General features: G+C 32.6%; 6 protein-coding genes across 7 annotated transcripts; 3 read left to right on the top strand and 3 right to left on the bottom strand.

The window, feature by feature from the left end:
* Positions 1 to 124: 124 nt before the first annotated feature.
* Positions 125 to 2,202, bottom strand: LOC116346460 (homeobox protein 2-like). Its single transcript, XM_031776531.1, has 3 exons — positions 1,116 to 2,202; positions 690 to 1,043; positions 125 to 292 (listed from the first exon to the last, which is right to left on the bottom strand). The coding sequence occupies exons 1-3, from the start codon at positions 1,575 to 1,577 to the stop codon at positions 125 to 127; spliced, it is 984 nt and encodes a 327-aa protein (XP_031632391.1). The 5' UTR covers positions 1,578 to 2,202.
* Positions 2,203 to 3,531: 1,329 nt separating this feature from the next.
* Positions 3,532 to 8,034, top strand: LOC116346318 (centaurin-gamma-1A). Its single transcript, XM_031776291.1, has 10 exons — positions 3,532 to 4,196; positions 4,259 to 4,375; positions 4,494 to 4,583; positions 4,654 to 4,821; positions 4,964 to 5,098; positions 5,160 to 6,272; positions 6,376 to 6,461; positions 6,559 to 6,728; positions 6,803 to 7,111; positions 7,544 to 8,034. The coding sequence occupies exons 1-10, from the start codon at positions 4,022 to 4,024 to the stop codon at positions 7,947 to 7,949; spliced, it is 2,769 nt and encodes a 922-aa protein (XP_031632151.1). The 5' UTR covers positions 3,532 to 4,021; the 3' UTR covers positions 7,950 to 8,034.
* A 147-nt stretch (positions 8,035 to 8,181) lies between these two features.
* LOC116346319 lies at positions 8,182 to 9,616 on the bottom strand. 2 transcript variants are annotated; one of them, XM_031776294.1, is made up of 3 exons: positions 9,442 to 9,554; positions 9,155 to 9,384; positions 8,182 to 9,081 (listed from the first exon to the last, which is right to left on the bottom strand). In XM_031776294.1, the coding sequence occupies exons 2-3, from the start codon at positions 9,372 to 9,374 to the stop codon at positions 8,363 to 8,365; spliced, it is 939 nt and encodes a 312-aa protein (XP_031632154.1). In that variant the 5' UTR covers positions 9,375 to 9,384; positions 9,442 to 9,554; the 3' UTR covers positions 8,182 to 8,362. The 2 variants fall into 2 exon arrangements, with proteins under 2 accessions (XP_031632154.1, XP_031632153.1); XM_031776293.1 differs by having other exon boundaries at positions 8,184 to 9,081; positions 9,490 to 9,616.
* A 41-nt stretch (positions 9,617 to 9,657) lies between these two features.
* Positions 9,658 to 10,154, top strand: LOC116346321 (DPH3 homolog). Its single transcript, XM_031776296.1, has 3 exons — positions 9,658 to 9,770; positions 9,828 to 9,925; positions 9,986 to 10,154. The coding sequence occupies exons 1-3, from the start codon at positions 9,737 to 9,739 to the stop codon at positions 10,106 to 10,108; spliced, it is 255 nt and encodes an 84-aa protein (XP_031632156.1). The 5' UTR covers positions 9,658 to 9,736; the 3' UTR covers positions 10,109 to 10,154.
* A 2-nt stretch (positions 10,155 to 10,156) lies between these two features.
* LOC116346320 (anamorsin homolog) lies at positions 10,157 to 11,350 on the bottom strand. The gene is made up of 5 exons (XM_031776295.1): positions 11,132 to 11,350; positions 10,861 to 11,055; positions 10,589 to 10,777; positions 10,399 to 10,520; positions 10,157 to 10,327 (listed from the first exon to the last, which is right to left on the bottom strand). Exons 1-5 carry the CDS (start codon positions 11,274 to 11,276, stop codon positions 10,220 to 10,222), a joined length of 759 nt encoding a protein of 252 aa, XP_031632155.1. The 5' UTR covers positions 11,277 to 11,350; the 3' UTR covers positions 10,157 to 10,219.
* Positions 11,351 to 11,916: 566 nt separating this feature from the next.
* Positions 11,917 to 17,039, top strand: LOC116346406 (intersectin-1). Its single transcript, XM_031776439.1, has 12 exons — positions 11,917 to 12,124; positions 12,243 to 12,485; positions 12,555 to 12,738; positions 12,858 to 12,976; positions 13,043 to 13,854; positions 13,926 to 14,110; positions 14,279 to 14,587; positions 14,657 to 15,176; positions 15,562 to 16,100; positions 16,171 to 16,447; positions 16,524 to 16,697; positions 16,763 to 17,039. Exons 2-12 carry the CDS (start codon positions 12,322 to 12,324, stop codon positions 16,771 to 16,773), a joined length of 3,294 nt encoding a protein of 1,097 aa, XP_031632299.1. The 5' UTR covers positions 11,917 to 12,124; positions 12,243 to 12,321; the 3' UTR covers positions 16,774 to 17,039.
* The last annotated feature ends 37 nt before the right edge of the window (positions 17,040 to 17,076 follow it).

Below are 17,076 nucleotides of genomic sequence, written 5' to 3'. Positions count from 1 at the left end.
TTTGCGCTGTCTGTTTGTATATTTGGTTTTTGCTCACATAAATTTGTATTCGTCTTTTTGCAGAATATTCTGTATGTTATTGTTTTCTTCTTAGGCCGTCATATAGAATCAAGTTATGATTTAATTAACTTACACGATCAAATTGATCCGGTGGGAGAGCGTTTGGACCAATAATCGACATAAATCGAACTTGACGATACAATTTGTCGTCGTATATTCGACTCTTATCAATGGTTTGTATTTTTTCCCAAAGTTCTCTTTGATAATAAGAATATCTCTGCTGTGCCAAAATCTATAAAAAAATAAGTCGTTACATTCAATTTTACAGTTTGCGATAAAGTTTTTCTAGTCTTCCCATAATGCTTATTACTTGCTTCAACTACAAGTGAATAAGATACGTATAAATGAAGTTCAAAACTCATTGTTCAAATAATTTTTGCGAAATACATACTAGTAGTTGTTTTCCCACAATAAAAATTGAAAGTATGGAATTAGCATTTTAGACACTATAGTGACACATAAAACCTGCGCATATTATAAAATATTTCGAATTGAACTAATAGGTTTACTATATGCCATGAGAAAGATTGATTTAAGAATGTTGCGGTTAGGTTTTGATAATCAAGTGTATAAATTGACACTAATATTCTATAATTTAGTTATAAAAAAATATCCGATATCAAACTAACTGATTCTTGTTGTGTTGCTTCATTCACGTCAGTTTCGAAATTCCACTGTGCAGCAACATTAAGAGAGCACTCATTTGAAGATAATTTATCAACATCATCAAGTATACGCTTCAAATTCGCGTCTTCAATACGATTCCTGCGCTCCAGATCCAAACGATTTTGATCATAGTCTCCATTTGAATATCTATTGCGATCGCTGTAATCATCATATGTTGGATTGTTAATATAACGATCATCGTACGAATTTCTATCATCATATGGATTCCTATTTTCGTATTGATTCCGATTGACATATGGATTTCGGCCGTCGTTTGAATTATAACCGTCATTCTTATAATTATAATTTCCATTGAACTAAAATATATACACAAGAAAAATATCAACAATTATTGATGGGTTTCGAACAAAGTTATAGTATTCACCCACTGTGGAATAGTCACGATATCCATAACGATTTCGTTGTTTTTCACTTATGTAATATGGTGATCTTGGTTGAGAGTAGTATTTATCATCATCATCGACATCCTCATTTTTTCCATTCAAATTTCTATTGTTATAACGTGAATTATCGTTACTATAGCTATAATAGCGCTGATCATTGTCTTCTGTGTATGGTGGACCAAAGCGATGCGAACGGTCTCTGTCATAGCGCAAAGTGTCATCACTTCCGATTTCGTTCGATGGATCACTATCAATTATTGTATCACCAGCAGCTTTTCCTGAATGACCATTTGTTAAAAAAACTCTTGGATCGTTGATCGCTCTTAAGCTCTTGTTATAATTCAAACCATTTGAAGGTATATCTAATTGTGGCAAAGCACTTGTTTTGAACACAGAATTAGTCTTTAAAAATAATATATATATTGCAATAATATATGTATTTCCCATTATTTTTGCTTAATTTTTCTTCCCTATAAAATAACAAGTATTGCTTCTGATTTGTTCTGAGTTATTCGACACAATTCACTAGCACTTTGTAATAAAAATTACGTGCGTGTAATGTTCGCTGCTAAACTAAGAATAATACATTTGACATAAGTTTAAGAGCTCCAAGGTTTGTTATAAGTTGTGTACTTTTGCGGGTGGGTTATCGTTTGCATGTAATTTTTTCTTTCATAATTATTTGCCATTCAACGCGACAGTGTAGTTTAAGTCATGACTTTTTCTCATCATTGTGCACCTTGTGTAGGTCATTGTTTTTTTTTTTCATTTCATTGTCTGAAATCAACGCAAATACATAACAATATACACATTGCACTTTTTCTTCATTTATTGAACATATTTTTTAAAAAATACTTTTATCTCAACGTTCCAAATTATTGTATTTATTGTATCTAAATTTGAATTCTTCTAGGAATTCTTTTATTGAGGCTACTTTCACGTATGTCCGCGGCTTCCATGATTCATATTGCGAGTAAAACTTAAAAACTACTATTCTACCATTGGTAACGCATTAATTTTTCAACAGGTACTGCTTAAATTCTATAAGAATCGTAGGGGAAGTTGGGGCAAAGTCGCTACCCACCATTTTTTCGAAAAAGCCTGCGACAAATGAAAAACGAAAACGTCCGTTTGGTGCGCTGTTTTACTTTTCCGCACTCACCTAGTGTGTAAGGTAAAGTATTGGAATCGGTCGAAAAATTAACAAACATGTTTTCTAGATGTTTTCGGGGTCAAAAAACATGAATCAACCGTTTTTTTTATGTCCGATATCATACAGGCATGGCTTTCCTAAAAAAATTCAAATTTTTAGTAATTTTTGTATGAAAAGTGCGTCGAAAATTATTTGTATTTCAAACCTAAATTCAAATTCAGTTTTCTAGTGAAAGATATGTAATAACCGTACACATGTGGACAATAAACAAAAACGAAACAAAATCTGTACAGTCCGAGTTTTAATGAAACCCTTGAATCAATTCGAAAGTGAAAAATCAACTTCGTGTCATTTGAACAAAAAGTGATGAATAGAGAGATGAAAAGCATTTTTGAAGTATTTTGAGACTGAAAATCCGAATTTTTACGTTTTCTTTAAAAACAATCATGGGTTGAGGGGTTATCACCCCCTAAGGGTAGGGTAGGCGAATTCTTTCATCATTCTCAACAGCTTTGTAGTACATCATTTTTGAATTTTTCTACTAGAATATGTTATTTGGGTCCAGTTTTTATGATTTAAGCATAAATATAAACAATGATAAAAGTATAGTGTATCTTTATGCCTTTCACGAAAATTAAAAAAAAAATCCTAATTTTTCCCATTTTCGATACTTCGCCGTTGACCGTGACATCTCAGTTTATATTTTTTTCACAAAAAACCGCCTGATTCATGATCAGGGATGGTTATTACCCTCGCCGTTAAAATGTTTGAAAAATGCTACACCCTAATGGATAAGTAATTCAATTATCAGTTTAAATCTCTGAAATAAATAGTGTTTTACTAATAATCATTCAAAATTGAAATAACTTCAAAAGAGAGAGACCAGAAAAACGGCGAACAACTGAACAATTGTATCATCATTCCGAAATTAGCACATATATTTTGAAAAACTTGAACAAAAAATTTCACCAGCTAATAATTGACGATTTCCACATACAAGGATCTGAATTTCTTCAAAATAAGACCATTTTGATCATGAAAAAAAAAAACATTTCAAATCAAATAAACAAAATATGTTTCTATGCACATAAGTCATATAATTCAATTCGAAATGCACCAGATGTCTCTTTGTTGATTCAATGTCAAACTTCATATAAACAAAACTTATTTTTACGATTGGTAGCACTTGATATATGGCTTTCGTATTTGCTTAGTTTTGTGAATGCTTCTGTGTGATAAACATACGTAATATTTCTTTTCTTCAAATAAGTTTGAAAAACAATTCATTGTATGCCATATAATATTATTTAAATTAATTTATTATTTTACAATCTAACTCAATACCAAATCATTATTTGTTTAAAAAATTTCAATATTGTATTATGAGTCATATCCAGACAAAATACTTATTGCCATGAATGAATAATACATGTATTCATCAAATTACATATCAAGCAATTTAAAGCACACGGCAAAAAGTGTACTTGGCATTTTGCAAACCCACGTCAATATAAAAAAAAACATTAAAAAACAAACATTTTTTTTTATTCTTTGGAAAATGTATCGCAAGTCATTTCATATTGGGCTTCATTTGTTACCACCTTTTTAGTAATAATAATAAATTAAATTAGTGAAATTTTATGCAAAAGTTATAGTGCTAAAAAAAACAAAACAAAAAACTTCTATGGTATATTTACTGGTGTCAATAAATTGGCTTTAGTTTCAAAAAAAGTTGAAAATGAGCAGTTCACGTAATAACTTTCAGTTCTTAAACAATCCCCTGGCTATACGTCAAGAAATTCAACGATTTGAAAGTGTTCATCCATCCATATATGCTATTTATGATTTAATTGAACTCGTTCCTGATCAACAAATTGCACAACAAGTTCGTGACCATGTCGTCTGTATTGAAGGTATGATTACATTAATTTCACATGTACATTAATTTTAACACAAAAAACTGTTGACTTGTTAGATTCATTTGTAAATAGTCAAGAGTGGACATTATCTCGATCTGTGCCAGAGCTCCGTTTAGGAATTGTCGGATCCATAAATTCAGGGAAATCTGCGTTGGTACATCGATACTTAACAGGTAGTTGTTCTGCAGAAGAGATTTTTAAAATGGTTCTTCAAAAGATAGTATATATAATTTTCATTTGGAGTAACACATACGATATTGACCGATTATTTTTTTTAAATAAAATAAATAGGTAGTTATATGCAAGAAGAATCACCAGAAGGAGGTCGATTTAAAAAGGAAATTTTCATTGATAATCAGAGCCATTTGCTTTTAATACGAGGTAACATTTTCCATCAAATTTTATTCCAATAATTTATACAATTCTATTTTATTTCATTTTTTTTTTTCAGATGAGGGTGGATTACCAGAAATTCAGTTTTCTGCTTGGGTGGATGCTGTTATTTTTGTATTTAGTTTGGAAAATGAGGCTAGTTTCAATGCAATTTACAATTTCTATACGAAAATGTCACACTTTAGAAACAGCTGTGAGATTCCTATTTTATTGGTAGGAACACAAGGTAAGCTGAAACTAATGATTACACTTATGTATAGTAAATGATTTATATATTTATTAAATTTACTTTTGGTATATGAGTATAGCTGATAAATATATATATTTTATATGATTATTAAGGTCTTGAATAAATTTTTCACTTCTAGATTCAATAAATGAAAAGAATCCACGTATAATTGATGAAGCTCGTGCTCGAAAATTGGCCAATGACTTGAAACGATGCTCTTACTATGAGACCTGTGCAACTTACGGCTTGAATGTAGAAACTGTTTTTCAGGATGGTAAACATTTTTTTTACACGTAAATGAGATTAAGCAAACTAATTTGGAAAATTTACTTTAGCATGTCAAAAAATCCTTCGATACCGTTCGCAAAATTCAAGACCGACAACACCTCAAGCAGGCGGAGGTGTGAGTAGTTCTATGAATTCGTTACCACAACAACAATATTTTCAAAATAATGAACATAATTTAGTATCAAGCCCATCCAAAGACTTTGTTAAAAGTATTCAAAGTAGCTTATTATCTATGAATACAGCGGCAAGCGACACAAATTTTCAAATAAATAGTAATTTTACATTGCCACATCGATATCATGCATTATCAGCTTCAAGCCATCATATTCCGCTACGAAGTAGTGCATCTCCTAGCAAGAATTGGAATATGACGAAACCGCAACAATCTTGTGATCGAATGAGTGCTCCAGTTGCTGCCTTAAATTCACTTCAAATATCTAATAACAATGCAAAAGATATCAAAGATCTTCCGACGCCATCGTCCACACCGACTACATCTCGAAAATCCAATCGAAGACGATCGAATTTATTTATACCTTCATCAAAAAAATCAGAAGCGAAATTAAGTGAACTTGAGGCACTTGGTGTTGGAAGAGCAATCCCAATTAAACAAGGCTATCTGTATAAGCGAAGCAGTAATACACTTAACAAAGAATGGAAAAAAAAATATGTAACATTGACAGACATTGGCAGACTAACTTATCATGGATCTTTACACGATTATATGGATGATATACATGGCAAAGAGATTGCACTAAATTGTGTATGTGTTAAATTGCCCGGTCAAAAACCTCGTGGATCGAAATCCATCTTAACAAATAGCACCCTTAGTTCATCGGTTAACTTTTATTGGAAGGCAACTAATAGTGCAATTTCAGACAGTATTGCTGGTTTAACACTTCCAAAGGATCGTAAAACGAATGAAAAATTATCACTGGGCGCTTTTGATTCATTGCGTGATTCAATTGGAAAAACAAATAGTCATACACACAGTGGTGATGAGGGAGTTGTTCTGAGCAATAGCAATTCGCAAACCTTTTTATCTATAGAAAATGCAAATAATAGCAAACATAATGAAAGTCAATCGTCTAATTCATCCAATACGAAAAAGAGACATCGTCGAATGAAAAGTAGTGGTCTTAAAAGCGGCGAAGTAGATGGTAATATCAAATTAAATTTATTAATAATAATTTATTTATTGTAAACTAAGAAGGATGTTTTTTCAAATGTTTTTCTAAACAATATAAGTATTTCTTTCAACAGACGCTGACTCCTATGAATTTATCATTGTTTCGCCAGGAAAACAATGGCATTTCGAAGCTGCTAGCTGCGAGGAGCGTGATGAATGGGTTATTGTTCAATTTAAATTATTTTCATTTTTCCTATTGTTGTTTAAATTCCATTATTTTCATTTACTTTCATTTTCTTTCCGATGATTCCTCTCAGGTTCAAGTGATAGAACATGAAATTTTTAAGACATTACAGTCGAATATTTCTAGCAAATCTAAGCCACAAACATCCAATTTGGCAACAATACAAATTATCAAAGAACAAGTTTCTGGTAACGGATTTTGTGCTGACTGTGATGCAATAACGCCTGAATGGGCAAGCTTAAAGTATGTACTCATTCATTCATTTTAATAATTTTTGTCCAAATTTTTATGCGAAATATCATTTTTTTTTCTCTTAGTTTGGGCATTTTAATTTGCATTGAGTGTAGTGGTATCCACCGAAATCTTGGTTCACACATTTCAAAGGTTCGATCACTTGATTTAGATACAATTGAAATACCTCACTTAAGCGTAATGCTTTCCATTGGCAATGCGCTGTCAAATTCAGTATATGAAGCAAATACGAGAAATTTCGTAAAGCCCAATCCACAATCAATACGTGAAGAAAAAGAATCATGGATTCGGCGAAAATATGAAGCGAAAGAATTTGTACCGGACATCGATCATTCAATTCCAAGTGGAAGACTACTAATTGAAGCTGTAGTGAGGTAACTTTTATTGAAAACTATATGTACTCTAGTATAATAAGTGAGGTTACAGCCACTACTACGTCACTATTCGATCACTGAAGTTAAACTGCATAAGCTGTGGTCAGTGTTTGAATGGGTGAACATCGTATGTAGTCATAAGTTACTGTGTTCACCGTGCTTCGGATGGCACGCTAAGCAGTCAGTCCCGTGTGTGTGCACGACGAAGATATGGGTACAGACACGTAACCCAGCGTCAAAAGGTTTTTGGCAAAAATCATAATGTATGATACAATCGACTAATCACCGATTTGTCTGAAAAACATAACTGTTCTGTGAATGATTGGAATCCTTATTTGAAGGCCCCATGCTCCTAAGGAAAAATATATATTTTTATAATTAAATACATTGATTGAACATCTAAATACTTGAACAAATTTTATATTTTATTAGATCTGATATACGATCAGTCATCATAACACTTTTACATATTGGTGAAGCTGACGTAAATTCAACTGTGAGCGAGTGTGACTTACGGCGTGCAATACATCTTGCTTCAGCTATGGGAAATCTACCTTTAGTACAATTGCTGATTTGGAATCATGCTGACGTTCATCAGGTAGATCACGATGGTAGAACATGTCTCTCATATGCGAGAGCCGCACTTTCGTTAGCTTCAACACAACCGACAAATGAAATAAATGGATTAAATTCGTTCGATTCGACGAAAACATTAGTCGAAATGTTGGTAGGATTAGGATGTTCTGATCCGTTACCTATTACAAGCACCGGTACTCTGCCTCGGAAAAGAGATATTCTAAGACCAAATGTATTTGAAAAATTATCGAGTGTAATGTAATCCTAATGAATATTCTTATGCGCGCTCATAGTATTATCATACAGAATGAAAAAAATAAACAATATATTTTTTTCAAATGTCTTCATTGATAAAGATTTTATTCCATTTATCCAAAGTTCGATGGTACCGTGTATATATAAAAACATTGACAAACGAAAACTTCTTTTTTTATAATTTGTTAAATAATTGTGCATGTTTACTTAAAGAAGAAAAAAAAACAACCAACTTTATTTTGCTATTGTACCTGATTAAATTGTATATTGTAACTAATAAACTCATGTAAAATGCAAACGGATATTTTTATTACACACACTGAAATCAAAATTTAAAAAAACTAGAAAATGAAAATCTTGCTAAAAACGATGACAAATACAAAAAAAACACAAAACAATTCACTTATTATGGTCAACTAATCAATCACAAATAATTTGATTTATTATTCGTGTTTTTTTTGTACGTTTTGAAATGACTGATGTTTTGGATTTTGGTGTAGAATTCTCATGGTCCTTTTGAATCAACTGTTGATTTTGCAAACAGCCGAAGGGTGTGCGCGGCTCTTTAGTTTTTACCATTCGCTTGCCGGGTGTTCCATTATCGATGCAAATATCTTTGTTTGTCGTTGCAAGTTTCTTAGCTGACATCGATTTTTGTTGGTTATTTAATATTGATATTGGTGTACTACTGAATGCAGATAGAGTATTGAGTTTATTGTGCTGAGTTGTATTTATAACCGGCGAAATATTTTCAACGTCTGTGTAAACGTTAACATCGAATCGACTTGTTGGCTCTGATGGTAAAGCCATTGGTGTATTTTGGCAACGTTTCATTGATTCTGTTGATCTTAATTGCTCATTCACACCATCATCATTATCATAAATAGCATCGGCTGCATGTGAAATTGATAAATTGATAGTTTCATTGGTTTTTATCGCTGCAATTTTTGATGCATCATTTGCTTCAGTATATGAGTCGTCAAACGTGATGTTTGCCAAACGTTCATTGAAATTACGACAACTTGCTTCTTCAATGTAACCGCTGTATTCCAACGAGTATTTTCCAATACTATTTTCGATTCCAGTGCCATCCAAAGATGTTGCCAAGGGTGTTCGTGGTATAAATTTGCTCGGTGAACCTTGGGTGAATCAAATTTTATATTATAATGAATTCAAGAAAGAATGTGCAAAACGAATATTTTCATAACTCACGGGGATCTAACAGTTTCCTTTCATTCGATGTGTTCAATGACGTTTTACGTGTTGTTGGTGTTTGCTCTATGGATTTCATTCCCAAAATACTCACCAAAGGTGTTCTATTAACGTCTGGCGATCGAGGATCGATTAATATATTTTGCATCATATTTATCTCATTTCCATCTGTGTCAATTTTCAACACTGTCGTGGATGTTTTCGTTGCATTATTTCCCATATTTTCTTTACTATAATAAAAAAAAAACAAGTCCGTAATAAAAATAATAATTAATAAAAAAACATACTAAGATCTATCTAGTGTTGTGCAATTAAAAAAGTTTATTTCACTTTACTCTGTGACTAAATGTGCTTTCACGTTTGCAAAGTGGCGTTGTTTCTTATTTGTATGTTTTGTGTTTGTGCGTTGTGAATTTGACTGTTGAGAAAACGACCATATTTAAATGTATAAAAAATCTAATCATCTGAAGTTGTCCACGTTCACATATACGTCATTGGAAAAACATGTGTCAAACATGTTTGTCAAACGTGCATTTTTAATATAATGTTGTTATTATTGATTCAGAAAAAAAATTCTTAGTAATGAGCGTTTTTCATGACGAAATCGAAATCGAAGGTAGGTATGTTTTATCTAAACTGTATGTTTTTCTAAATAGGTATGTTTTTATTTAAGATTTCGAGTATGACGAAGATCTGGAAATCTATCATTATCCTTGTCCGTGTGGTGATCGCTTTGAAATTTCAAAAGAAGACTTAATTGCTGGTGAAGAGGTATGTTTTTTTAAAAGCATGTGGAATGATTTCTTCGACATCTGATCTATATGTTTGTAGGTTGCAACTTGTCCATCATGCTCATTAATTGTGAGAGTTATATACGACAGCGACATGTTCCACAGCAATATCGATACGCAAATAAATGAAAATTTTAATAAGTTGACACTCGAGAAAAATTAGAATTAAATAAAAAACCTTTTTGTATAAATACTAAAGAAAAAATCTGAATTTATTTATGATAATATAATGACAATTGTGTTTTATTTTGTATAATATCATTTTTTGTCCAATTCATAGGTCATCAAAATTTTGCAACAATTGCACTTTTTCTCCAGGTTTGAAAGCGGGCATACCGAGATATGGACAGGTTGCACACCGAAAAGCATCACCTAAATAACACTATGATGAAAAAATGCAAATGTTAAATCTACATATGAAAATATACAGTTAAATACATGCTATTTACTTACACTTCCACATGATGATTTTGCTAGGTCTTTTTTACCTGGGGATGAACCTTCAACTGCTAATTCTTCTGCTAGACCACATGAACAATCTTTGCATGCCTTTCGTTTACCGGTTGTTCCGCACACTTAAAATAATGTTTCCTCTTTTCAGGATAAACTTATAAAATATAAAAACAAAATTTATAGACAATACCTTTTAAATTTGTTGGATCGGGTTTAACTTTGTCTATTTCATCAAGCAAATCATTTTCATTGATCAGGTCATTGTCTTCATCAGTTAGTTTCCAAACATTTGCTGCTTTATTGGTTGAGGTTTCTTTTTTACCAAATGACAATTTCGCTGCCGAACCTACTTCGTATTTTGGTTTTTCGGCTACAACATCTAAAAAGTTCATACAAACAATGAAAATTTGTTGAAAATATTCAATCTAAATGGCACTATTTAAGAAATATATAACGAAATACCATTTTCTGTAGTGCTGATATTAACGAATCCCGCCAATTTCAAACTCTCGATTAAATCGTTTGGATTATTATGAGGTGTTACAGCAAAACGTCCACTTGGTTTCAGTAGTTTTAATAAAGTTGCTAATAATGGTATGTCCAAGCATTCCTTCACTTTTAATATGATTAATGTAAATGTTGAATCCTTGTACGAACCTAAAATATTAAAATTCATTCGAAAATTTATTTTTGAAATGATTTTCTGTTTCAATGAAGAGATGTAATCATTTACTTATGTTTAATCGTAGAACATTCTCGAATTTTATAGTAGCGTCATATTTGGATTTCAGAGCTTCTGCATCAATGTCAGAATTTTCCAAATCAAACGAAGAATCCCACACTAGTAGTATATTTTCATTTTCTTTAATTAAATCCATGTTGAAAATATGTTTAAAACAAAGTTTTCTTTTCTCTGTATCCTTTTCTTTGTATTACAATATAATATTGAACAATCATGTGAAATATATTCCACAACCAATTGACATTTCGAAAATTTTATTCGAAAGGTCTATTCCTATCACTGACGCCATCTTTATTCAAAATTATCAAACTAATAAATGTATTCAAATTGATGAAATAAGTTATTTTTCTATTGAATATGCATTACATAAATATTATTTAAAATTTTATTTCTTTCACAAAAGCTCAACGTTTTGTTCTACTTCGAAAAATTGCTATAAAATTAATATTGCAAAAAAGCCTATTAGTCACTGTATGACAAAAATTCTAAAGACATGTCATAAATATACAATATATTGTGAGTGTATGAGTATGTGTCAAAAGACTTTGCTATTAGAATTTGTATTTGGGTCTGCCGCGCACGTACTGGAAAATAAGAATTTTTCACCAATGAAAAATCCATTTTCTTCAAACTGAACAATACCATATTTATTTTTTGTTCGATTTGTGTAAATAGTAAGTAAAGTATTATGATTGTGTTATAAAAATTCGTTGTATTGTTTTTAAACTCAAAGAAATTCTTAGAAATCATAACAATTTAAAGGCGTTTTTCTCTCCTCTAACTTTTATGTGTAATCTGATATAAATGATTTATCGACTTTTCCATATCTCAAAATCACTGACAAGAGTGTGTGTGCATCGATTTGAAACATCGTAGTTCAAAATTTACTTTATCTTCCTGTGGATTCAAGTGGTTGCAATTTGTGTTTATTGAAACATTATTCAAAATAGTTCATTCATAAAAAAATCATTTTATGTTACTGACGTAAGTATGTTACAACATTATTCAGTAGTATGTGGATATATTGATTATTTTTTTAACTTAACTGTATGTGAATGTTGAGTAGAATTTTTTTACACATTTTTGTCCTTATATTTATCAGTTTTCACACCTCGTGTCATCATAACAATAAAGTCTTGTTCGACAATAATAACACATCTGGTAATTGAAAAAAAAATATCATGAGTGCTGCTGTTGATCCATTTGTAATAACATCACGCGAACGTGCGAAATACATCGAACAATTCAAATCTTTGAAGCCAGTAAATGAGGTTGTTACCGGCCAACAAGCACGTGGATTTTTTCTACAATCTCAGTTGCCCCCAGCAATTTTGGGTGAAATATGGTAAGTATGAAAATGGAATTAAAAAAAATGATTATTTTGAAAATGGTTTACTATATTTGACAAAACTAGGGCACTGGCTGACACTGATCGTGATGGAAAAATGAATATCGATGAGTTTAGTATTGCTTGCAAATTGGTTAATTTAAAGCTACGTGGCTTTGAAATGCCAAAACAACTCCCACCGACAATGATTGCATCTTTGAAAGCCGTAGGATCAACACCAACTTTAACACCTACCGGAAGTTTGAGTCCTGTAAATGTTCCTTAAAAATTGCCTTTCTATTATTAATTAATTCTTATTGATTGTTTTTCGATTATTTGTCGATTATTTTAAATTAATTGTATTTTTTTCTTTTGTGATTCTCCCCTTAGGTAAATGTTCCAGCAAGACCCGTTTTACCTCCACAGTTGCAAAAACCAGCTCAACAAACACCAAATCAGCAAAATCAACCAATACCACTTATCTCTAATATTGGAATTGGATTGAATATGTAAATATAATAGAATTTAATTTAATGTTAAATTTACAAGAGATTTACTTTTTTGCCATTCATTAGTGCAACACAAGAAGCAACTCAACCGCAAATGATGAACATCCAACCAGTTCCAATCATTCCCAATGTTCAACAACCAATAATTCCAATCCAACCTTCACTCATAATGCAAGTTCAACCAACGACAACGAATGGTGCTTTGCTTATCGACTCCCTCATAAATGATGTTCCAGCTGTAACTGCCGTTAATACTGCTGTTGCGCCGGTCATTTCAAACCCTATACCAGCACCACCAACACCACCAAGTGGTACGCAAAGCCGCTCTATGTCTGTTTCAGAAAAGGTACCTTCAATAGAATCACCAGGTTCTGCTACATCTGCACCAGTTATTGAATGGGCTATAAAGAATAAATTAAAATATACTCAGCTATTTAACACAACTGATCGTACACGAAATGGATATTTAACGGGTGTTCAAGCACGCAATTTACTTCTTCAATCCAAATTACCGCAGGCTTCTCTTGCACAAATATGGGCCCTTTCAGATATCGATTCGGACGGTCGTTTGAGTTGTGATGAATTTGTACTCGCCATGCATTTGTGTGAGATTGCTAGTCAAGGTGAACCGATACCAGCGAAATTGCCACTTGAACTGGTACCACCTTCATTCAGAAAAAGCACATCTCGTCATGGATCTGTAAGTGCTTCAGGTTCCAATTCACGGCATGGATCTATTTCGTCACAGAGTGGCAGTGTTGCAAATGCAGATTTAGATGCTCTACATAATTATAATCAAACAACGTTCGAAGACAAACGAAAGGAAAACTTCGACAAAGGTCAAGCCGAATTGGAACGACGGCGAAAGATTTTACAAGGTGAGTTTAATGAGTTTTTATTCAAAACGAATTATACATTATATTATTATATTGATTTAATGATAAAATAGATGCTCAACGTAAGGAAATTGAAGAACGTGAACGCAAGGAGCGCGATGAGGCTGATAAAAAGGAAAAGGCTCGTATAGCAGCCGAACGAAAAGAAAGAGAAGAGCTAGAGCGACAAATTCAAATTCAACGAGAGCTTGAAGAGGAAAGGGAAGAAAAACGAAAACGTGAGCTCGAGCAGAAGGAGGTATTGACTTTGTATATGATTTTGAGAAAGGGGTTTTTGATTCCACTCGGAAAAAAATTGTCTTCAAAAAAAGAAGACCTTTTCACTTTTAGAATAAAAAATCCTAGAAGATCTACATTTTGCTTTTAACATTTTGGTATAAAAATAACGGTTCTATTTTATTTTTAGGCCGCTCGTAAAGAAATGGAGAAGCAACGACAAATTGAGTGGGAAAATCAACAACTACAAAAGATGCAACAGTCGCGACAACAAGAGCAAGAGAAATTGCTTAAACTCAAAGCACAAAATCAAACCTATACCATAGAATTGGGTTCATTGAATGATAAAGTAAAGGAGTTGTCGCAAAAAATTTGCGATACTCGTGTTTCGGTGACAAGTGTGAAGACTGTTATTGATGGAATGCGGTCAACCCGTGACACGCAAATGTCTGAAATGACCGCATTAAAATCGCGCATTAAAGAACAAAATGCCAAATTGGTACAGCTAAGTCATATTTTTTTATTCAAAATCCCATATAATTGTTTTTTTTTTTTCTGGTCACTTTAGGTACATCTGAGTCAAGAAAAAGCTAAACTTGATAGCAAAAATGCAAAGGGCGATGGTCTCAGTCAAGAAATATTTGCAAACAAGCAAATGAATATCAATCAGTTGCGTGGAAAATTACAAAACCTAAAGGAAGAAATTGAACCAAAGGAGTCCGATGTCAATGCCAACACTGAACAATTGAATGATGTTAAAACTAAACTAAAGACATTATTGGACGATTGCGAAGATATTTATGCTCTCTACGTAACTCATCGAAACCAAGTAAATGAACTTAAGAACAATAAGAAAAATGATTCACTCACTTCAGCATGGGATTCAGCGGCGACTGTACCACAGTCAGTCGATTCTTGGTCGACAAGTGTGGTCGCTTCAGTAGCAGCAACAACGAATGAAATCACTACAAAACCCGGATATGCAGCATATCGTGCAATTTATGAATTCGACGCACGAAACTCTGATGAAATAACATTTCAACCTGGAGACATTATAATGGTGCCATTTGAACAAAATGCAGAGCCTGGTTAAGTTAATTTAAATGCATTTTTTTAATAATGTCGATTTATTGGAATTTTTATGGAACAATTTTATCGAAAGATCGAATCAAATAATCGTATCAATTCTGACTGGTGGACAATTGTGCGAAAACCCCGTCAAGGAATGTTATAAATTACGTGAATCACCCCGACCGGGTGGAACGACAAAACGGCGAATGAAGATCTGGTGACACGTTCTCACACATTTTCCGGAGTTTTCACACAATCGTCCACCGAAGAGATTCGGAATTTAAACGATTATTTGATTCGATCTTTGGATAAATTGTTACATTCAAATTCCAATAAATCGACACGCATGTGTTAATTTGTTAATTAATTGAAATTTATTTTACTATTAATGTCCATTTATAGGTTGGTTAGCGGGTGAAATAAATGGCCATACTGGCTGGTTTCCTGAATCATATGTGGAAAAAATTGCCGAAGAAGAAGTTGAAGCGACCAGCGAAAATGTGTCTAATTTTATTGTTGATGAAAACCAAAGTGCTGTTCAATCAGAAAATGCATTCAATACGAATACAAAAAGTGAATATGATGAAACATACATATCCTGCTATCCATACGAATCGACTGAGCCAGGTGACCTGACATTTGACGGAGGCGAATATATAGTAGTTACTAAAAAAGATGGAGACTGGTGGACTGGAACGATTGGAAACAGAACAGGAATATTTCCATCAAATTATGTACAGAATGCCACTAGCAATGAACAAACGAATACAGATAGTTCACCTTACTATACACAAGAGGTAACCAGCACCCAAAATTACTCTGACGATGTGAGTAACCAAGAAGAAGCCGACACTGAAGTCTCTGAAATAAATACTCAACCGAAAACGGACACAGTTCAAGATAACTATAGTCGACCAATGTCCACTTCATCAACAACTTCCGTATGTTTTTGAATACCCTTTGTTATAATGCTTCGAAAAATAATACTTTTTCAAACAATACAATTTTTAGGGTATCCGAGGTTCGAAAAAAGGTGAAGTGGCTCAAGTTATCGCCCCATATGAAAGCACAAGTAGTGAACAACTGTCTCTTCAACGTGGTCAATACATTATGATTCGTAAGAAATCAGAAACTGGTTGGTGGGAAGGAGAACTTCAAGCTCGTGGTAGACGCAAACAAATCGGTTGGTTCCCTGCAACCTATGTAAAAGTATTGCAAAGCGGACGATTGAGTGGCCGTAGTACGCCTGTATCAGGCGGAAAAATACAAATGAATGAGACCATTTTGGGTAATTATTAATGAGATAAAAATGTATGAAAACGCATCTCTTATAAAAAATCATTATTATTCACTATTTTATACAGACAAGATGATAGCATTATATCCATACAAGGCTCAAAACGACGATGAGCTGTCATTCGAAAAAGATGACATTATAAGTGTGTTGGGTCGAGATGAACCAGAATGGTGGCGCGGAGAATGCCAAGGATTAACGGGCCTTTTCCCAAGCAACTACGTTGGCCCGTTTGTATCATCAGGTAAATACAATTGAATTTAATTTTTCTTTTATTTTAATATAAACATAAATTCGTTCATTCTTCAGGCAATGTTTAGTGTACTAGTAATTATGTATCATACGAACATTCCAATCTATGATAGATATTATACCTACAAATTTCAACTCTTAGAACAGTAAGACTTGAGAACTATGGATACATAATGCAATATATTACCACTTATTTTGTGCTTTTCATCAATATACTCTAAATATTATACATATATTATACTTGTATTAAGTTGTATTTGAAAAAAAAAACAACAACAAATAAGATAAACCGTATTATTATAACAATGATTAAAAATAAAATTTGTTCGAGATATATACAGTTTTTAGCAATAATTTATTTTGTTTAAATT

The sequence above is a fragment of the Contarinia nasturtii genome, unplaced genomic scaffold (assembly GCF_009176525.2).
Source record: "Contarinia nasturtii isolate CC-2019 unplaced genomic scaffold, AAFC_CNas_1.1 Cnas_scaffold_1500, whole genome shotgun sequence".
Taxonomy (NCBI): Eukaryota; Metazoa; Arthropoda; class Insecta; order Diptera; family Cecidomyiidae; genus Contarinia; species Contarinia nasturtii.
This window is presented reverse-complemented; position numbering and strand designations above follow the sequence as displayed.